Raw genomic sequence first — 18062 nt, forward strand, 5'->3', positions numbered from 1 at the left:
GCTTCAGATTCTGTGTCTCCCTCTCTCTCTGCCTCTACCCCGTTCACGCTGTCTCTCTGTCTCAAAAATAAATAAACGTTAAAAAAAAATTTTTTTTTTTAATTTTTTTAATAATAAAAATAAAATAAAATAAAAACCAAGGACCTAACAGTGCCTCAGTCAGTTAAGCATCCAAATCTTGGTTACAGCTCAGGTCATGATCTCACGGTTGGTGAGTCTGAGCCCCGCAGAGGATTCTGTGCTGACAGTGTGGAGCCTGCTTGGGATTCTCTCTCTCTCTCTCTCTCTCTCTCTCTCTCTCTCTCTCTCTCTCTCTCTCCTCTCTCTCTGCCCCTTCCATGCTCTCTCTCAAAATAAGTAAATACACTTAAACAAGTGAACCATCAAAAGTCAAGGACCTATATGCACAGGGTATTTCAAGAAGAGGTCAGAAGAGAGTTAAAAAAATTTTCCTCTATTGTTACAACCCTCACCAGTTAAGAGAAAGCTTCTGAGGATTTGCATTAAAACATACTGTTCAAACACTCATCTCCCCTTAAAAAGAGAAAGATAAAAACAAGACTGGGGGCACCTGGGTCACTCAGTTGGTTGAGTGTCCAAGCCTTGATTTCAGTCAGGTCTTGATCCCAGGGTCGTGAGACTGAGCATGGAGCCTGCTTAAGATTCTCTCACGCGCCCTCTGCCCCCTCCCCCATTCATGCATGCTCTCTCTCTTTAAAATAAAAATAAATACCATACAATAAAAAATAAACAAGACTAGTAAAATGCTGATTGATGCAGCTAGGAAATAACATGAAAGTTCATTATACCATTCTTTCTACTTGTGTAAGTATAAAATTTTTAATTTCAAGTTCAAAAGTGAGTAAGTGGTTGCTACAGGCAACTAGTATCATGTACAATACTGAGTGGAAGGGGAAGTGGATCATAGGAGGGCTGGTGGGGATTAGGGACTTTGATATTTTAACAGTTTTGTCACTGAGTATTATTATTCACAGAGCAAATCTCAGAGCAGCTATTCAATAACTGCAATTTTTACTGCAATATAAATAGATTATTTCCTGGCTTGAAAATCTTTAACAGGGGCGCCTGGGTGGCGCAGTTGGTTAAGCGTCCGACTTCAGCCAGGTCACGATCTCGCGGTCTGTGAGTTCGAGCCCCGCGTCAGGCTCTGGGCTGATGGCTCGGAGCCTGGAGCCTGTTTCCGATTCTGTGTCTCCCTCTCTCTCTGCCCCTCCCCCGTTCATGCTCTGTCTCTCTCTGTCCCAAAAATAAATTAAAAACGTTGAAAAAAAAAATTAAAAAAAAAAAAAAAAAAAAGAAAATCTTTAACACACTGTCAACTTTTTGCTACAAAAACCAATTAATAGGGGTGCCTGGGTGGCTCAGTCGGTTGAGTGACTGACTTTGGCTCAGGTCATGATCTCACAGCTTGTGAGTTCAAGCCCTGCATCGGGCTCTGCTCTGACAGCTCGGAGCCTGGAGCCTGCTTCGGATTCTGCCCTAACCCACTCGCATTCTGTCTCTCTCTCAAAAATAAATAAACATTAAAAAAAAATTTTTAAGAAACAAAACAAAAACCAATTAAAAAAATATTTCAAGTATGGGGTGCCTGGCTGGCTCTTCAGTAAAGCATGTGACTCTTGGTCTCAAGGTCATGAGTTCAACCCCCATGCTGGGCCTGGAGCCTACATTTCAAGTACCTTTTTATTTTTTATTTTTGAGAGAGAAAGAGAGAAAGCAAGCGAGCAAGCAGGGGAGGGGCGAGAGAGAGAGAGAGACACACAGAATCTGAAGCAGGCTTCAGGCTCTAAGCTGTCAGCACAGAGCCCGACACAGGACTGGAACCCATGAACCATGAGATCATGACCTGAGCCAAAGTTGGACGCTCAACCTACTGAACCACCCAGGCGTCCCACAAGTACCTTCTACTAATGATCAAAGAACCACAGAAACTCGAAACTTATTTCTATTCTCTTAAAAAATTTTAACAAGATCGTATCATCCAATCATTTAAAAAAATTTTTTTTAAGTTTATTTTGAGAGTGAGAGAGAGAGAGAGAGAGAGAGAGAGAGTGAGCAAGCAGGGGAAGGGCAGAGAGAGTGGAAGAGAATATCCCAATATATTGGGGCTCAAACTCACAAACTGTAGATCGTGACCTCAGTGGAAACCAAGAGTCTGATGCTCAACCAACTGAGCCACCCAGGCGCCCCCTCAGTCATGTTTTAAAATAGAAGTAGTGATGGTGGGCATCTTTATTTGATTTCTTTTTTTTAATGTTTATTTATTTTTGAGAGAGAGTGTGCAGGGGAGGGGCAGAGAGAGAGGGAGACAGAGGATCCAAAGCATGCTCTGTCCTAACAGCAGAGAGCCCAATGTGGGGCTTGAACCCACAAACTAGGAGATCATGACCTGAGCTGAAGTTGGGACGCTTAACCGACTGAGCCACCCAGGCACCCCTATCTGGTCATTTTTCAAAGAAAATTTGTTATAAAAACCAAAGTATGAATAAAATTCCTGTCTAAAGCTATCAGAATGGATTTGTTCTTTTAAAAAATGTATTTATTCACGTATAATTAACACACAGTGTTACCCTAGTTTCAGACTTTCATTCGTTTCAGACCCTGTATTTAAGAGTCTGTTCTTTTGTCCCTTTTTCCTTTGTTCATTTGTTTTGTTTCTTAAATTCCACATATGAGTGAAATCATATGGTATTTGTCTCTCCCTGACTTATTTCACTTAGCATTATACCTCTAGGTCCATCCATGTTGTTGCAAATGGCAAGATCTCATTCTTTTTTATGACTAATATTCCATTGTATATATACACCACATCTTCTTTATCCATTCATTTATTGATGGACACTGGGTTGTTTCCGTATCTTTGCTATCGTAAATAACACTGCAATAAACATAGGGGTACATATATCTTTTCAAATTGGTGTTTTGGTTTTCTTTGGGTGAACATCCAGCAGTGGAATTACTGGATCTTAAGGTAATTTTACTTGTAATTTTTTGAGGAACTTCCCTACTGTTTTCCACAGTGGCTGCACCATTTTGCATTACCACCAACAGTGCACGAGGGTTCCTTTTACTCCATATCCTCACCAACATTTGTTATATCTTGTGTTTTTTTATTTCAGCCATCAGAATGGATTTGTTCTTAATAAGAATAGCTTAATATTTTCCCCCTCTTTTGTTCTTTTGTAAAACTTACTCTGCCCAAATGTTGAAGTTGTGCCAAAGCCACCAGTGCCACCCCCAAAGGGCGTTCCAAATGACTTATTAAACATCTTCAAAATGAGTCTTTGCTTCAGATAGCTGAAAGAAGAAAAAAATATTACTTTTTAAAGACCACAGAATTAATTCTTTCAAAAAATATGACATTTTACAAGTTGAGGCCCATTCAAACTATAGCATAATCTTTAATCTCATTCAATATCCTAAAACTCTATAATGATAAAAGATCTTCTAAAATTGAGCTGAATTATCAGTACCATAATGTGAGATTAAACTTCAGATCCCACCAATAATCAACCATCCCTTTAAAACCATGTTTTTTAACTTTTTTTTTAAAGCTCCCTTTTAATGAAGGATTCAGGTCCACTATGCCAGATCTAGGAGGTTATGCACAATATCCATTAAAAATTACAATGATATTCTGCTATTATAATCACTTGAGAAATTAAAATTTTTGTTAGGCTTTATTTTCTATAGTTTGCATTGCAAAAAGGTTTTTTTGCCTTATTATTATTATTATTATTTTGGTATATAAAATGTTACAATATTAAATGTTAAACTATGCATACCCCTCCCCCCATCTCCAAATGCCAGAGAGTCTGGTGCTCTGACATTCTCTTTGAGTCTTACTTCTTAAGACCATTCTTTATGGTCCCCTACTTTTCTATCTTTGGAAACATTACAGAAAATCTTTGGTGAAACCCCCTCCACCTCATATGAATGATTCTCCTGCAGTATCTAAACTATGTAACTTAATGAGTTGGACCAAAGTGTTTCAAGAAGTACAAAAGAGAAGTTTGCTCTCCCTTAGATTTGACCAAAAAACAAGTTAAAGGTATAGTTTATTCCAAAGTAAACACTGTCCCCCTCATAAATTTTCCTTAAACTTAAGATATCTGCTACCACTTACCTATCAGCAGACAAGAAAATACTGAGTAAACTATGTACTTTTAATATAAAAACTCAAAAACAGCCAATCGTGCTTATCTGGATTCTGTGACAGGTAGGACGATTTTTCTATTATATACACATGATGGAACAGTTTTTTCTTCTAGTAAAATCATGCCTCATTCATATAATAGAATTAAATACAACATTTGGAAGCGCTCCCCACAATGTTCCAGTGTCCCTTTAGTACTTCCAGCTATTCCAACAACCGAAACATTCTGTGCAACATTGGAAAAGATGAAGCTGTCCCTAAATACCTAATGGTTTTATAGAAATCAACATTCTGTCCCCTAAACTCTCCTACAAAAAAAAATTCCAACACTTAATTCTTTATCCACATCCATGAATTTAATAACTCTAATTAAACAAAGCTCAGTGAACCACTGGTTCAAGAGAGCCACATCAGAATTAGCTGACAAGCTTTTCAAAATAAAACCCCCCAGGCCCTATTCTAGAAATGAGGACCAAAATGTCCAGGGTTAGGATATAGACATTTGTATTTTGAAAAGTTCAAGTGACTCTAATGCATTCTCGTGGAACTAGAGACTATATTTCATGTAATCATCATTTCTCTTTCAGTAATGAGATCTGCTTGAAGTTTCCTCTCTTCTCAATTTAACAGATGTCACAAAGTGACAGACTGGGCCTTCAGCCTATTAACTGGTAACTCTCCTTTCCAGGGAAAATATTCTTGGAAGCTCAGCAGAAGTCTAGACCTGGCTATGGGTCTATCTATCTATACATTTGTTTTTCAACAGCGCATTCAGAATTGACAGTTGTGCTAGGGGTTAGATGTCTGGACAGTTCCATTTTGACCACAATCCCTCTCATACTGCTGTCTTGAGTCAGAGCCCCTATACACTCACTTTACTGTATCTGTTGAATAAATTTTTTGACCCATCATCAGCACAGCAAAAAACTGTGAACTGTAATAAAGTTATTACAATAATTTTGCCATCCATTTTCTTATTCACCCCCACAATCAGAAATCTGTTGTTCATGTAAATCTGACATCTACAGAGCAGACACGTCCGGATTTAAAAGCCAAGTAATAGTTTTCCTCTGTGACATTCATCCTTATGTTGAAGATTTTAATGTTAATTTGGGTTTCATAGTACTGAATTCTACAGACCAAACCCACAGCTCCATAACAATCAAAATTTGTTTTTAATAATCTTATCCTAACAAAAACCTAACCTCACACATATATTTCACAAAGGGATTTTAAGTAGCAATAAAATACCCTGGAAAACACCTAACAGTATATAGGCTCTTATATATTATCTCAACAATCCTAATATGATGGTATTATGTATCACTACCTGTACTTTCAGGATGAAAAAAACAGGATCAAGTGTTTACCAAATTTCCCAAGGTCAAAGAAGTAGTGAGTGGAAAAACCTCAGTTTAAACTATCTTCTGACTCCCCATAGATACGCTCAATCCTAGGAGAGAACATACTAAGCAATAAACAATAACGTGTTCAGTGTTAAGGAAATTCATCTGTTCCAGACTCAAGAATGAGGGGCAATGCCGGTAACAAAATCTAATTTAGACTCCTAGAATAAAAGCTTCTCATTCAAGCTCAGCCTATCTTTCTGACTCAAGGATGAGAGACAACGCTGGAACCAAAATCCAATTTGGATTCCTAGAATAAAAGCTTCTCACTCAAGCTCAGCCTATCTTTTTGGTTCTGGACACAATGAGCTTGGCTTAATCTCAAACCTGATCATACTGGGACTTAAATTGGGTTTTTTTTTTTTTTTTAATTATCACCATGGAAACAAACCAAGATTTTTGCAAATGACCTCATGATTTTCATTACAATTGGCAGAAACTGAATAACGGCTAATGCATTTACCTCTCTGCCCTTCAAATAAATCATTTTCCTGCCTATGTTATGAAATCTCAGTGACTCAATGAAAGATGCCCCCTTCCTTACACTTACTCCTTCCAAACAACCTAATTCATTCTTCAAAACCTAGCTCAAATGTCATCTCTTCTATAAGCCTTTCCTAACTTCCTCTAACAATTAGTTATTCTGCTGAGCTTACACAGCTCATAATGATTTGTTTACAAGTATCCATGTTGAATCTGACTATAGCGGACACTGTTATAATACCAACTACACAGATCTGTTATAATACCAACTACACAGATCTCCGTTCAAGACCGAAGGATTTGTTGTCCCGGCTGCTGAGAAGTACTACCGAAAGATAACCCTCAGTTGTCAGTCCTGTTCAGAACTGCCTCTGCTGAAGAGCTACCTTACCCAATGTCATATCCTCTTCCTAGGACCAGCCCATATGCAAAATCAGGCCTCTTCACTCCAACTAAGGGTAACTTTAAAGGCTCTTCCTGGCTTCACATTCTCCACAGGATTGGTTGGGTCCTTCATTAAGATCGTATCACAACTCAATTTCCTCTTCTCTCCCAACGTGCTGATCCTAAGAGCACTGTCTAATAAAACTCATGCAGGACTACCTCCAGTTCAGAGTCTGCTGCCCAGGGAGCTCACCTTCTGAAATCTCCAACTCTCCCTAATACACAATGAACTTGTCTGGGTAATGGACAGTATCATTTGTTTACTATCCCAGAACCTAACATAGGGTCTGAAACATACAGTTGACCTTTAAATAATGCAGTAGGTGTTCTAACTTTTGACTCCCCCAAAACTTAAGTACTTAATAACCCACTATTGACTGGAAGCCTTACCAATAACAAACAGTTCTTTAACACATATTTTGTATATGTATCATGTACTGCATTCTTTTTTAAAAATGTTTATTTGAGAGAGAGAGCTAAAGAGCACATGCACACACACAAAGGAGGGGCAGGAAAAGAGAGAATCCCAAGCAGACTCTGTGCTGCCAATGCAGAGCTTGACTCAGGACTCAATCTTACAAACCATGAGACATGACCTGAGCCAAAATCAAGAGTCAGATGCTTAACCGACTCAGTCCCCCAGGCGCCCATACTTACTGCATTCTTACAGTAAAGTGAGCTAGGGAAAAGAAAATGTTAAAGTCATAAGAGAAAATACATTTACAGTACTCTCTCATATTTACTGAAATAATGCCACATGTAAGTGGACAAGTGCAGTTAAAACGCTTGTTCAAGGGTAAACTGTACTCATTTTCTAAATTAATGACAATCACCACTTAAGTGTTTTTTATGTTGTGTTTTGTTTTTGAGAGAGAGAACACAAGAGGGGGAGGGGAAGAGAGAGGGAGACGAAGATCCAAAGCGGATTCTGCACCAACAGACTGACAGTAGTGAGCCGGATGCAGGGCTCGAACTCACGAACCATGAGATCATGACCTAAGCTGAAGTCAGACTCTTAACCCACTGGGCCACCCAGGTGCCCCTAGTGTTTTTTAAGCACAGGCTGAATGATCAAGGTACTTTAGAAGTAACTTCTAACTTAAAATCATGTTTCATGAATTCTCACAACAAAAGAAAGCCATGGAAGGGAAGATTCTTGGTAGAATCTGTCATTTAATTAAGAGGTTGCAAAAAGGAAGCAATCACAAAAGGCTGAATATGACTGGCAGACAATTCTTTGTTTGACCTGTTATAAATATGGCATATTTCACATATACCTAAGTATGCATGTACATAGAAATGTTTGTGTGTGTATGTATACATTAGCTCAAACTAGCTGATAACATTTAAAACAGGGCTATGGCAGAAAAATAGATTTTGGGCCTCTCATAAAAAAACCTAATGATTAAGCAAACTAGAACTGTAATCATCCAATAATAGCCTGGAGTTTTAGTAGCAAATGTCCCCTTTGGTAAGAGCCATATAATCTTTAATCTCCAATGTGCCACAATACCTACCCAACATCGCTTATTTCCATCAGGTGCCTGGCCTCAACAGATTTTGAGTTTGTAACTTCTGATATAACCTGAGAAAGGACCCACACATTTAAAACTGGATGATCAGGTAAGTGCCAAGAAGCACAAGTCGTCAAAATTAGGTCAGAATCTGAGCAGGAAATGTGAGGGAAAATTTGTGGGTATTTAGAATCTGAACTGGACCATAGGGAATTAGAAAGAGGGGAAATGAGCACCAGATAAATAAGGTACACAGGTTAAGAATGGGTATTTGTGTACCTATCTTATCTGGCCTTTTATTTTAATATCAAAGGCCAGCTTCCCTCATATGATAAGCATATAATATACTTATCAGCATAAACATATAATGTGCTTATCAGTTCATTAGGTAGTGATGTAATTAACCTTAAATTACCCAACTAAAGGAATAAACCAGAGCACTCCGCTACATACGTACCCAGAATATGGTATATCAAGAATAGGACACCACCAGAACATTTGGACAAAGTTACCCCTATGAGAGTTATTTCAAGGAAAAGATGCTTAATGAAAAAAGCAAACTGCAAAAAAGATACACTTGGCAGCTTACGTACAATAGAAAAAAACAATACACTGTTATTTATGGATATGCATATACATAGTCAAAGTAAAGAGGGAGACTAGAAAAAATACATTAAAGTGGTTGCCTCTAGAGAAAGGAAGGTAAATGAGACATGGGGCAGAGAATTCGGAGGACCCAAACTTTTCCATCATGTTTATTTCCTCTATTAAAGCAACAACAAAAGATCTAGATGACGAAGACAGATATCTGCACTAACTCTATTTTTCCATTAAAAAAAAAAAAAAGTAAGGGGGTGCCCGGGTGGCTCATTGGTTAAGCGTCTGACTCTTGATTTCAGCTCATGTCATGATCCCAGGGTCATGGGATTAAGCCCTGTGTTGGGCTCTGAGCTGAGCGTGGAGCCTCCCTAGAAATTTCTTTCTCCCCCTTTCTCCCCTGCTTGCACCCTCTCTCAAAAAATAAACAAACAAATAAGTAACGAATTATCTCACATAAACCTCCCAAGAATCCAAAGAGGTAGGTATTTTTATCCATATTTTACAGTGGTGAAATTGAGGCACAAGAAGTCACTTGCCAAGGACCACAAAGCTATTTTTGACTCCACAAAGCTACTTTTTTTATTTTGAGAGAGCATGCACACAAGGTGGGGAGGGACTGAGAGAGGGGTGGGGGGACGGGGGGAGAGAGAATCCCAAGCAGGCTCCATGCTGCCATTGCAGAGCCCAACACAGGGCTCGATCTCACGGAACTGTGAGATCATGACCTGAGCAGAAACCAAGTGTCAGACGCTTAACCCACTAAGCCACCCAGGCGCCCCTCCACAAAGCTACTTTTGACTATTAGCTGTGCATACAGAGCCCAGAGCTCCTAGACAATGAACTAAAAGGAAAAATCACTTTGCATTCACTAAATAAGGAAGCTATAACCCCCAAATTTGGCAATTGTGATCTAGCACCATCAGGAGAAAGAGACACTTCTCTGGCAAACGTGAGATTTCTGGTCATCAGAAAGGTAATCGCTCTTATGGATTGACAATTTATATCACCTAGATGAACTTTCCTCCAAAGATTAACTACTTCATGGATGGATTTATCTACACTCATTATAGGGTTTTTTTTTGGATAAGACATATTTGGAAAGAAAAAATTAAAATGAAATAGTGCCATACAGAAAAAGACAATGCCCTTAAATTTACTTTGCTCTCTGTGCTACATCTTTTAATTAATAATTCAGACTGTCAGATACAAGAAAGAGGCAGCTTTAATAATAGACACCAGTGTCCAGTATTCCCCCACTGTCCCAAATAAAGCTTAATAACCTGACATATCTCCAACTTTTATGAGCTTTGTGAACTCTGGGCATGACAAAACTTAGTCGTCTTTCAGAAAAGTGGTGGACAGACCCTAAAACATGGTTACAACCCAGCAATTGCCAACTTTGAGTGGCATCTGAATGACTAAGCAAGCTTGCTGCTCTCTGACAACAGAAAGTTACACAACTGGGAAGTAATTTTTCCTTTCCCCTTCACTGAGTTCCTTTGTACCAAACTCAGTAAAGAGCAAAAACAATAAATAATTGTTAGATGAATGAACTAGTACTTCTCAGTTTATAAAGTACTTTTTCATTTATCCTCTCCTCTAATCTTCACAAAAATACTAGAATATTCTGGTGGGAATTATCATCCAGAGTTAAACTGAAAGGAAAAATGTTCACTTTTGCCTTGAATGGGAGAGGAAGGATGGAGAGTTAGCTAGAATTCCAGAAGTTGACGTAGTCTTAATCACCTAATATCACATCCCAGCAAAACCATCTGCTATCTTCTTGTTTTACTGTATCCCTATGATCAATCCCAGATCAAGTCATTCCTTTTATTAGAACATTCGTTTTTCTCCCCTAAAAACTATGTCCCCCCCCCCCTTTTTTTTTTTTTCTAAAAATTGCTGTTCAGGGGTCCCTGGCTGGTTCAGTCAGTAGAGCATGTGACTCTTGATCTCGGAGTTGTAAGTTTGAGCCCCATGGTGGGTGTAGCAATTACTTAAAAAAAGAAAATCTTAAAAAATTTTTTAAATAAAAATTGCCATTCAAGCCTCACCTACTTCACACTGTCCTAGATTAGAACCTCCAGACTCTTATCAGTATGAAAACATATCCCCACCCCTCTCCCTTTCCAAACCCGATTACATAATTACAAACTAATACCTCCCAGCTGCTTTTAGTTATGCAATATATTTGTTGTCATACCTGCCACTTGAGTGTCTGAGTTGTTTGCCGCTCTAGTAAAAAGCATCTGGATTTTGCTCAATTTCTTCCATTAGGCTGTAAATTAATTAAAAATAGTCTATATTATCTAATACAATTCCTTTCTTCACAGTGCTGAGCACCATTTTTCATCCTCTTAACATAACGTTCATTTTATAAAGTAGTGAAGAGTACATTAGCTTTGGAGTGAGACAAATCTGTATTTAAAACTCTCCGCCACCTACTATCTTTGCAATTTTCTGTAAATCTAAAATTAATTCAAAATTTAAAGTTAAAAAAGGAATTTAAACCACCCTGCCACTTGCTACCGTGTAACTGTATTTGTCATAATAATATTCAACCTCTTAGACCTCAATTTCTACAATTAAACAATAGGGATTATCTGGCCTACACTAAAGGACAAAAAGGTCTCAAACTAGAGCACCTCAAAGGTAGGGTTTTTTTTTTAAGTAATCGCTACACCCAAAATGAGACTTGAACTTATAACCCCAAAAGAGACATGCTCCAGTGACTGAACCAGCCAGAGGCCCCAAAAGCAGGTTTTTCTTTAGCTTTTCAAAATATATTTTACAATAAAGTGTAAATTAATTTCCCCTCCCTCTAAGCCTTGACTGCTCAATGCCTCGTTAAAAAAACCACACATAAAATGATTTCCCAATACTTCACTGTCGCCTACTGACCATTTAATACAACCATAAAATATCACTGTAAACAAAAACAAACACCCCCTCCACACACAACACACACACACACAGAGGTCACTCTGATCATTCACTCTCTTCCACTCAACTCACATCCTTATCCTTAGTCTTATTCCCAACAGGACACCTTTAATCTACAAATCCATTCACCTATTTCTTCCTAAGAAGCTTAATCCACCAAGAAGGGTTAGGTGTGTAGATATCAGAAATCTGTGTCAAAGCAGCATGTGGAAGCAAGGTATGAAGCAATTACTAACTGCAAAATGCATTCATGGAGGATGAACTGTTCCCTTCCTGAAAAAGTTCTAATTCACTCAGTTCTTTCTTCCTTTGATTAGTGGCTTTTAAGTATTTTTAGCTATGGAACCCAATACATAAAACAGACATAAGGAGAAGCTGCTCTAGCTGAAGTAAAGAATAGGTACAGTAGAACCCTACCAGCTGAGCCCTCTCAAAGAAACTTAGGGCTGTAGGAACCAGTGTGAAAAATCATTGTCCTTTCTAGATTAGTGGTTCTTTTCTTTTTTTTTTTAATTTACATACAAGTTAGTTAGCATATATTGCAATAATGATTTCAGGAGTAGAATTCAGTGATTCATCCCCCATGTGTAACACCCAGTGCTCATCCCAACAAGTGCCCTCCTTAACGCCCCTTGCTCATTTAGCCCATCCCCCACCCCACAACCCCTCCAGCCACCCTCAGTTTGTTCTCTGTACTTTAGAGTCTGTTTTGTCCTCCTCCCTGTTTTTATATTAATTTTGCTTCCCTTCCCTTATGTTCATCTGTTTTGTATCTTAAATTCCATATATGAGTGAAGTCATATGATATTTGTCTTTCTCTAATTTCACTTAGCATAATACACTCTAGTTCCATCCATGTTGTTGCAAATGTAGATTAATGGTTCTGAAAGTGAGGTCTGAAGGCCCCTAAAAGTCTCTGAGACCTCTTCGAGGATGTCCACGAAGTCAAAACTATTTTCATAATAATACTAAAATATTAACTTTCTTTTTTTAAACTGTACTAACCTCAGCACTGAGTTGCAAAACCAATGATATATAAAACTGCTGGAACCGGGGCACCTGGGTGGCTCAGTCAGTTAAGCAGTTAAGCATCTCACTTCAGCTCAGGTCATGATCTTGTGGTTTGTGGTTTGAGCCCCGCGTCAGGCTCTGTGCTGACAGCTCAGAGCCTGGAGCCTGCTTCAGATTCTGTGGGTCTCCCTCTCTCTGTGCCCCTCCCCTGCTTGTGCTCTGTCTCTCTCTCTCTCTCCACCCCCCCTCAAAAATAAGTAAACATTGAAAAAAATATTTAAAACAAACCTGCTGTTTCATGCTGGAACCTGAGCATGAATCAGGACAATGACCCAAGCTCTAAAATAGTCACTAAATTCTTCACTGCCACCCACTTACAGCACACAAAAAAAATCCACTTTCACTTGAATGCCTTTGATGAAGCAGTAAAAACTGATTGTATTAATTCTTGATATTTCGGCATACATCTTTTTTTAAAATGTTTATTTATTTTGAGAAAGAGTGTGGGAATGAGTGAGGGAGGGGTGGAGAGAGATGGAGAGAGATAATCCAAGCAGGCTCCAGATCCCACAAATCTCAAGTTCATGACATGAGCCGAAATCAAGAGTCGGATTTTTTTTTCTTTTTTTAATGTTTATTTTTGAGAGAGAGACAGAGCACGAGCAGGGAAGAGGCAGAGAGAAAGACACAGAATCTGAAGGAGGCTCCAGGCTCCTCTGTCAGCACAGAGCCCGACTCGGGGTTGGAACTCATGGACCGCAAGATCATGACCTAAGATGAAGTCAGATGCTTAACCAACTGAGCCACCCAAGTGTTTCACATCTTTTTAATACTCCGTGATTATTCTTTGAGATGAAATGGGAAATACTCAAAAGCACTTCTTGTAAATGGAAACATAAGGGCTATCTCAAAGAAAAACACTTGTGTGATTACCTGAGTAGAAAGCTGAACCAGCTGATTTTTTCATGAAACACCATTTTTACTTCAGAGAATAAACGATAAACTATGGTTATTGAGACTTGAAACAAAAATTAGAATTATGTCTACCACTATGAGCTTGCCAACTTCCCAATTCTTAAAAGACTTAGCTGATGAGATGGGTGGAAATGTTAACAACTTTATAATTAAATTTGTCAACATTTGGAAGAGGTACATAACCCGGTGAACCAATAATTTCTAAATGATCAATGTATGAAGTCATAAAATCATGCATGGTAAACATTCAAAGTACAAGACAGACCAATGAATTTTAATGTAACACTGTACAAAAGTTCAATAATATGGTTTCAGATTCCATATTGCAACAAATCTTTAGAAACGTGTTAAGTATAGTGTCAAAGGAGAATACCTACAATTACTTGAAAAGGTTATTAAAACATCCCTCCCTTTTCCACCCTTTTCTGTATGAGGCAGGATTTTCTTAACATACTTCAACCAAAACAACTTATCAACTATCTAATGCAAAAGATCTGCAAATCCAGTGGTCCTCTATTAAGCCTGACATCAAAGAGATTTACAAACATGTAAAACAACCCCACTCTTGGGGTTCATTTTTTAAATGAAATTGTTAACAAATAAGATTATTTCTTTAAGTCAATAAATCTTTAAAACTTTTAATTTGTATGGGGTACCTGGGTAACTCAGTCGGTTATGCGTCCAACTTTGGCTCAGGTCATGATCTCACAGCTCGGGAGTTCAGGCCCAGTGTCAGGCTCTGTGCTGACAGCTCAGAGCCTGGAGCCTGCTTCGGATTCTGTGTCTCCCTCTCCCTCTGCCCCTTCCCCGCTCACCCTGTCTCTCTGTCTCTCTCTCTCAAAAATAAATAAATATTTAAAAAAAATTTTTTTTAATTTTAATTTTCTAGTGCAGTAAATAAGAGTAGATATAACCCATATAAACAAAGGCTCTCTGGAGTATTCAATAATTTTTAGAAGTATAAAGGAGTCCAAAGACCTCAAATTTTGAGAACTGCTGTACTAGAGTATTCCTACTGCCTCCTTCTAATTCATTTGCCAGATTCCAGTTTGACATCTTCCAATTTACACTACTACTCACCAGCTTAAACTCACTCTTAGTATCAGACTTAGGTAATTAGAGCTATATTTTAAGAAATAATTTTCATTTCTCTACTACAAAACTGCATTACACTGAATTAAGTACAAACTCTTCAATATGACAATTCAGTGTCAGTACAAAAGGACAAGACTTCTGATCAATGCATATTCATATGACATCAAATGTATCAGTAATATGAAAGATAATGGAATCCCACAGCATCACATTTAATCAATCGCATCAATTCAACTACAAGCTCTTTTGCCCTCTTCCACAAAAAGAGAACTAGATATTGCTTTATTTACCCAATGGCCTATCCCCTTTCAAAAAGACCTTGATTTCTATCCCAGAGAAAGGGAGGCTACCATGGAAATAAAAGAAACTAAAGAAAGTTACTCTAGGACTCTCAGCTTTTCAGCTGCCTGATACCAGATTTTGACAATTTAAGGGTTTTTCAAGGACAGTTTGACAAAATGTAAGCATCTGTACAGCTGACTTTACAAGCATACACTAGGTAAGATAAAGGTATGACTTTACTGAAATACTGGTAATGTATTCTCAAGAGCAGTGATCTCCCAATCCAGGCAATTTTGCTTCCCAGTGGACATCTAACAATGTTTAGAAACCTTCTTAATTGTTACAACTTGGGGAGGGGGTATTATGGATATCTAATGGGTAGAGGTGGGGAATGCTGCTAACTATCCACCAATACACAACATAGCTCCCAGACAAAAAGAATTATCTGGCCCAAAATTTCAACAGTGTTCAGGATGAAAAATCTTCTCTAGAGACATGTGATGCCAAATACTTAGGTTCAATTCCAAACCCAAAGAAATGCACCAAATTCTCAAAAACCGTTGTTTACATGCCTTGCCTCTAATATTTATATTGTTAAATTAATTTCTTTCTAACCTTTCAACAAATTGCATAATTACAATGCTCTATGTAATACAATGTGCTCTCTATTGGAAATTAAACATCAGAACTACTATCCCTTACTTCCTAGGTTCATTGCTACAATAAAAATATCACAATATCACAAAAAAATACCCAATTTCTTCCAAGCCGTAAATTTGGTTCCCTAAAAGTTCTATTTGCTCTTAACTATCTATGAGCTAGTAGACATGAATGAAGTCAGATACCAAAGTACCATGTAACATACAAACAGTATGGGTCATCTTATCTAGGCCCCATATTTCAGGAGCACACATATACTCAGTCTTTTTATAGACTATTTTTAGGTTTAACTGCTCCATATTTGTTTATCCCTTCAAGGAAAAACTACTTGGCCTACTATGTGCCAAGCAATTTGAATACAAAGACAAAAATATTTACCACAGTCTAAATAAGATAAACAGCTAAAATACAAAATGATTTGTGCTATAAATAGAAGTATCAAATAAGTGTTAGGGAAGCTTACAGGAGACAGAATGCCAGGAAAGGCTTCCCAGAAGAGGGTGACGCTTGAACTGAGAAAATGTCACAGAAAATACACGGTTCACATCTCAGTGTTTAAACTACTACTCCTCTGCTCTTATGCACTAGTTTTCAGTTTTTGCTTCATCATCTAAACAAGAGCAAAGTGATGATCTGACCAACGTAAATAGATCAAAGTGGCAACTTTCAATTCAATTTCATCCAATCTTAATGAAGAGTCAAAAAATAATTCTATCAAAGTATTTCCCAGTACCTCCAATTTGTCCAAGTTGTTTTTTTTTTAATATCCTAACTTCTTCCTCCAAGTAAACATACCATCTGTCACCCAGTTAACCAGCACTTTTCTGAATTTATAAGACTGTCAGAGATCATGATCACTGCTCTTTTCTTTCTTCCAGTTAGTTTCCTCTTCCGAACAGTTTCATTTTCTCATCTTACTCTACTGCAATACTTTGAATTCTGTACCAGAAAGGAACCATGAGTTCCGAGGTACCAGAACTACAAAATAACTGCTGCCTCTCTTTCTAAGCCTTGTCTATATTTCTTGCTTTCTATTCCAATGCTTCTGTGAGCCACTAACTGGACTGTCTTCTGAGTCCCCAGCAGCTGATACAAATAAAAATTTCAGATTTGAAACAGGAAGCTAGCCAAAGACATGTATGTAGTCCTATCGATTCGTTTCCAATACGTTACATCATTGACATTCTTTAACCAACTTTTGAGTTCTCATAGTTTAGGTTAGGGTACCGCATATGAAGCTTCTGCCTTACTATGAACAGACCTGGTAGCAACCAGAACGGAAACGCTACTGAAGACTGCTGCCAACTACCGAATGCCCCCCCACCCCTGCCGCCAATAATGGGAGGCTGGAACACCCAAGGAGAGTGATACACGACAATATTTTCTAGACTGAGTCAGATCTGGTATTCACTAATCCCGTCCCTTCTCTGGGCCTCAGTTTCTCCATCTATAAAACTTGCTAGTGACGTACAGTAGGAGGATTGGCTTAATTTCTAAGGTCCTTCCGGCTACAGTAATCCAGATATCCCATCTTTCTCATCTAGTTTTACAAAGAACACGTGGGAGGGCAAAAAAATAACCTTTTACTCCACTAAACCGACCTTAATTCTCAGATATTGTTTTAAAAAGCTAACAAACTCCTGACCCACCCACCCTAAACCTCGGGCAAACCTTGGCAAGCCGTGAAGTAGCCAAGACAAATTGAAGCCCATCCCACACTACGGTCAAGAAAGTGCTGGGGAGACCCTAGTCAGGGAGTTAAGACGCGGCCCCCGCAAAGGGCCCGCCCACCTAATCACAGCCAGGCAAATGAATGAGTACCACCAGATACACGGACGCTCCTCCAGCGCAGGCTGCAACTGGAGACCCCGGGGCCCATACTCCACCGATATTGATTCCCTCCCAGCGCCTGAGGAGCCCGGCCTTGGGGCCGCAGGGTCGCGGGCCCCGCCCCCTCCCTCAGGGCAGTAGGTGCGCGCCGGGGCGCGAGACTTCGGCGAGGAGGCCTGGGACGCCCCGCGCACCCGCCCGCCCTGAGGAGAGGAGGAGCCTGACGGTCCCGGGCCGCCACCGCCCCGGCTCCCGACTTACCGCGGTGCGGTGGGGGAAGGGAGGTGTCAGGAGTGAAGGCCTAGGCCCGTCCACCACCCGCCGCTCAGAGAGCAGCGCGCGGCCGCCACGAAACCGTCGCCGCCGCTACCACCACCGCCACCGACCGCCGCTTCGGGCGCAGCGCGCAGAGGGCCCGACTGCGTCACACGCCGCCCGCCGTCAGAGGCTCTCTCCCGGCGCTCCGCCCTCGCTGTCTGAGCATTGGCAGAAGCCGCCGCCACTCTAGGCCCGCCCTGTTATTCATTGGGCAACGAGTCTTTTGAAACCGAACGTGAGGGCGGTCTTCGGGAGAAAAGGAGAGGGGGAAGAGGAGGGACAGCGGAGTTACGGGGAGGGGCGGGGAGGGGCGATGGGAGGGAC

The 18062-nt window shown here is 39.6% G+C and overlaps 1 protein-coding gene across 7 annotated transcripts in view; it reads right to left on the reverse strand.

The window, feature by feature from the left end:
• Positions 1-17770, reverse strand: part of NUP98 (nucleoporin 98 and 96 precursor) — a 114381-nt gene extending 96611 nt beyond the window's left edge. For 5 of the 7 annotated variants that reach the window (XM_042958464.1, XM_042958466.1, XM_042958463.1 and 2 more), the window contains exon 1: positions 3215-3318. In XM_042958464.1, coding sequence (XP_042814398.1) covers positions 3215-3290 — 76 coding nt within the window. In that variant the 5' untranslated portion in view covers positions 3291-3318. Of the gene's footprint in view, positions 1-3214; positions 3319-10827; positions 10903-17681 lie in introns of those variants that run through there. The other 2 variants (XM_042958461.1, XM_042958462.1) reach the window with 2 other exon arrangements.
• Between the last annotated feature and the right edge of the window lie 292 nt (positions 17771-18062).

The sequence above is a fragment of the Panthera tigris genome, chromosome D1 (assembly GCF_018350195.1).
Source record: "Panthera tigris isolate Pti1 chromosome D1, P.tigris_Pti1_mat1.1, whole genome shotgun sequence".
NCBI lineage: Eukaryota > Metazoa > Chordata > Mammalia > Carnivora > Felidae > Panthera > Panthera tigris.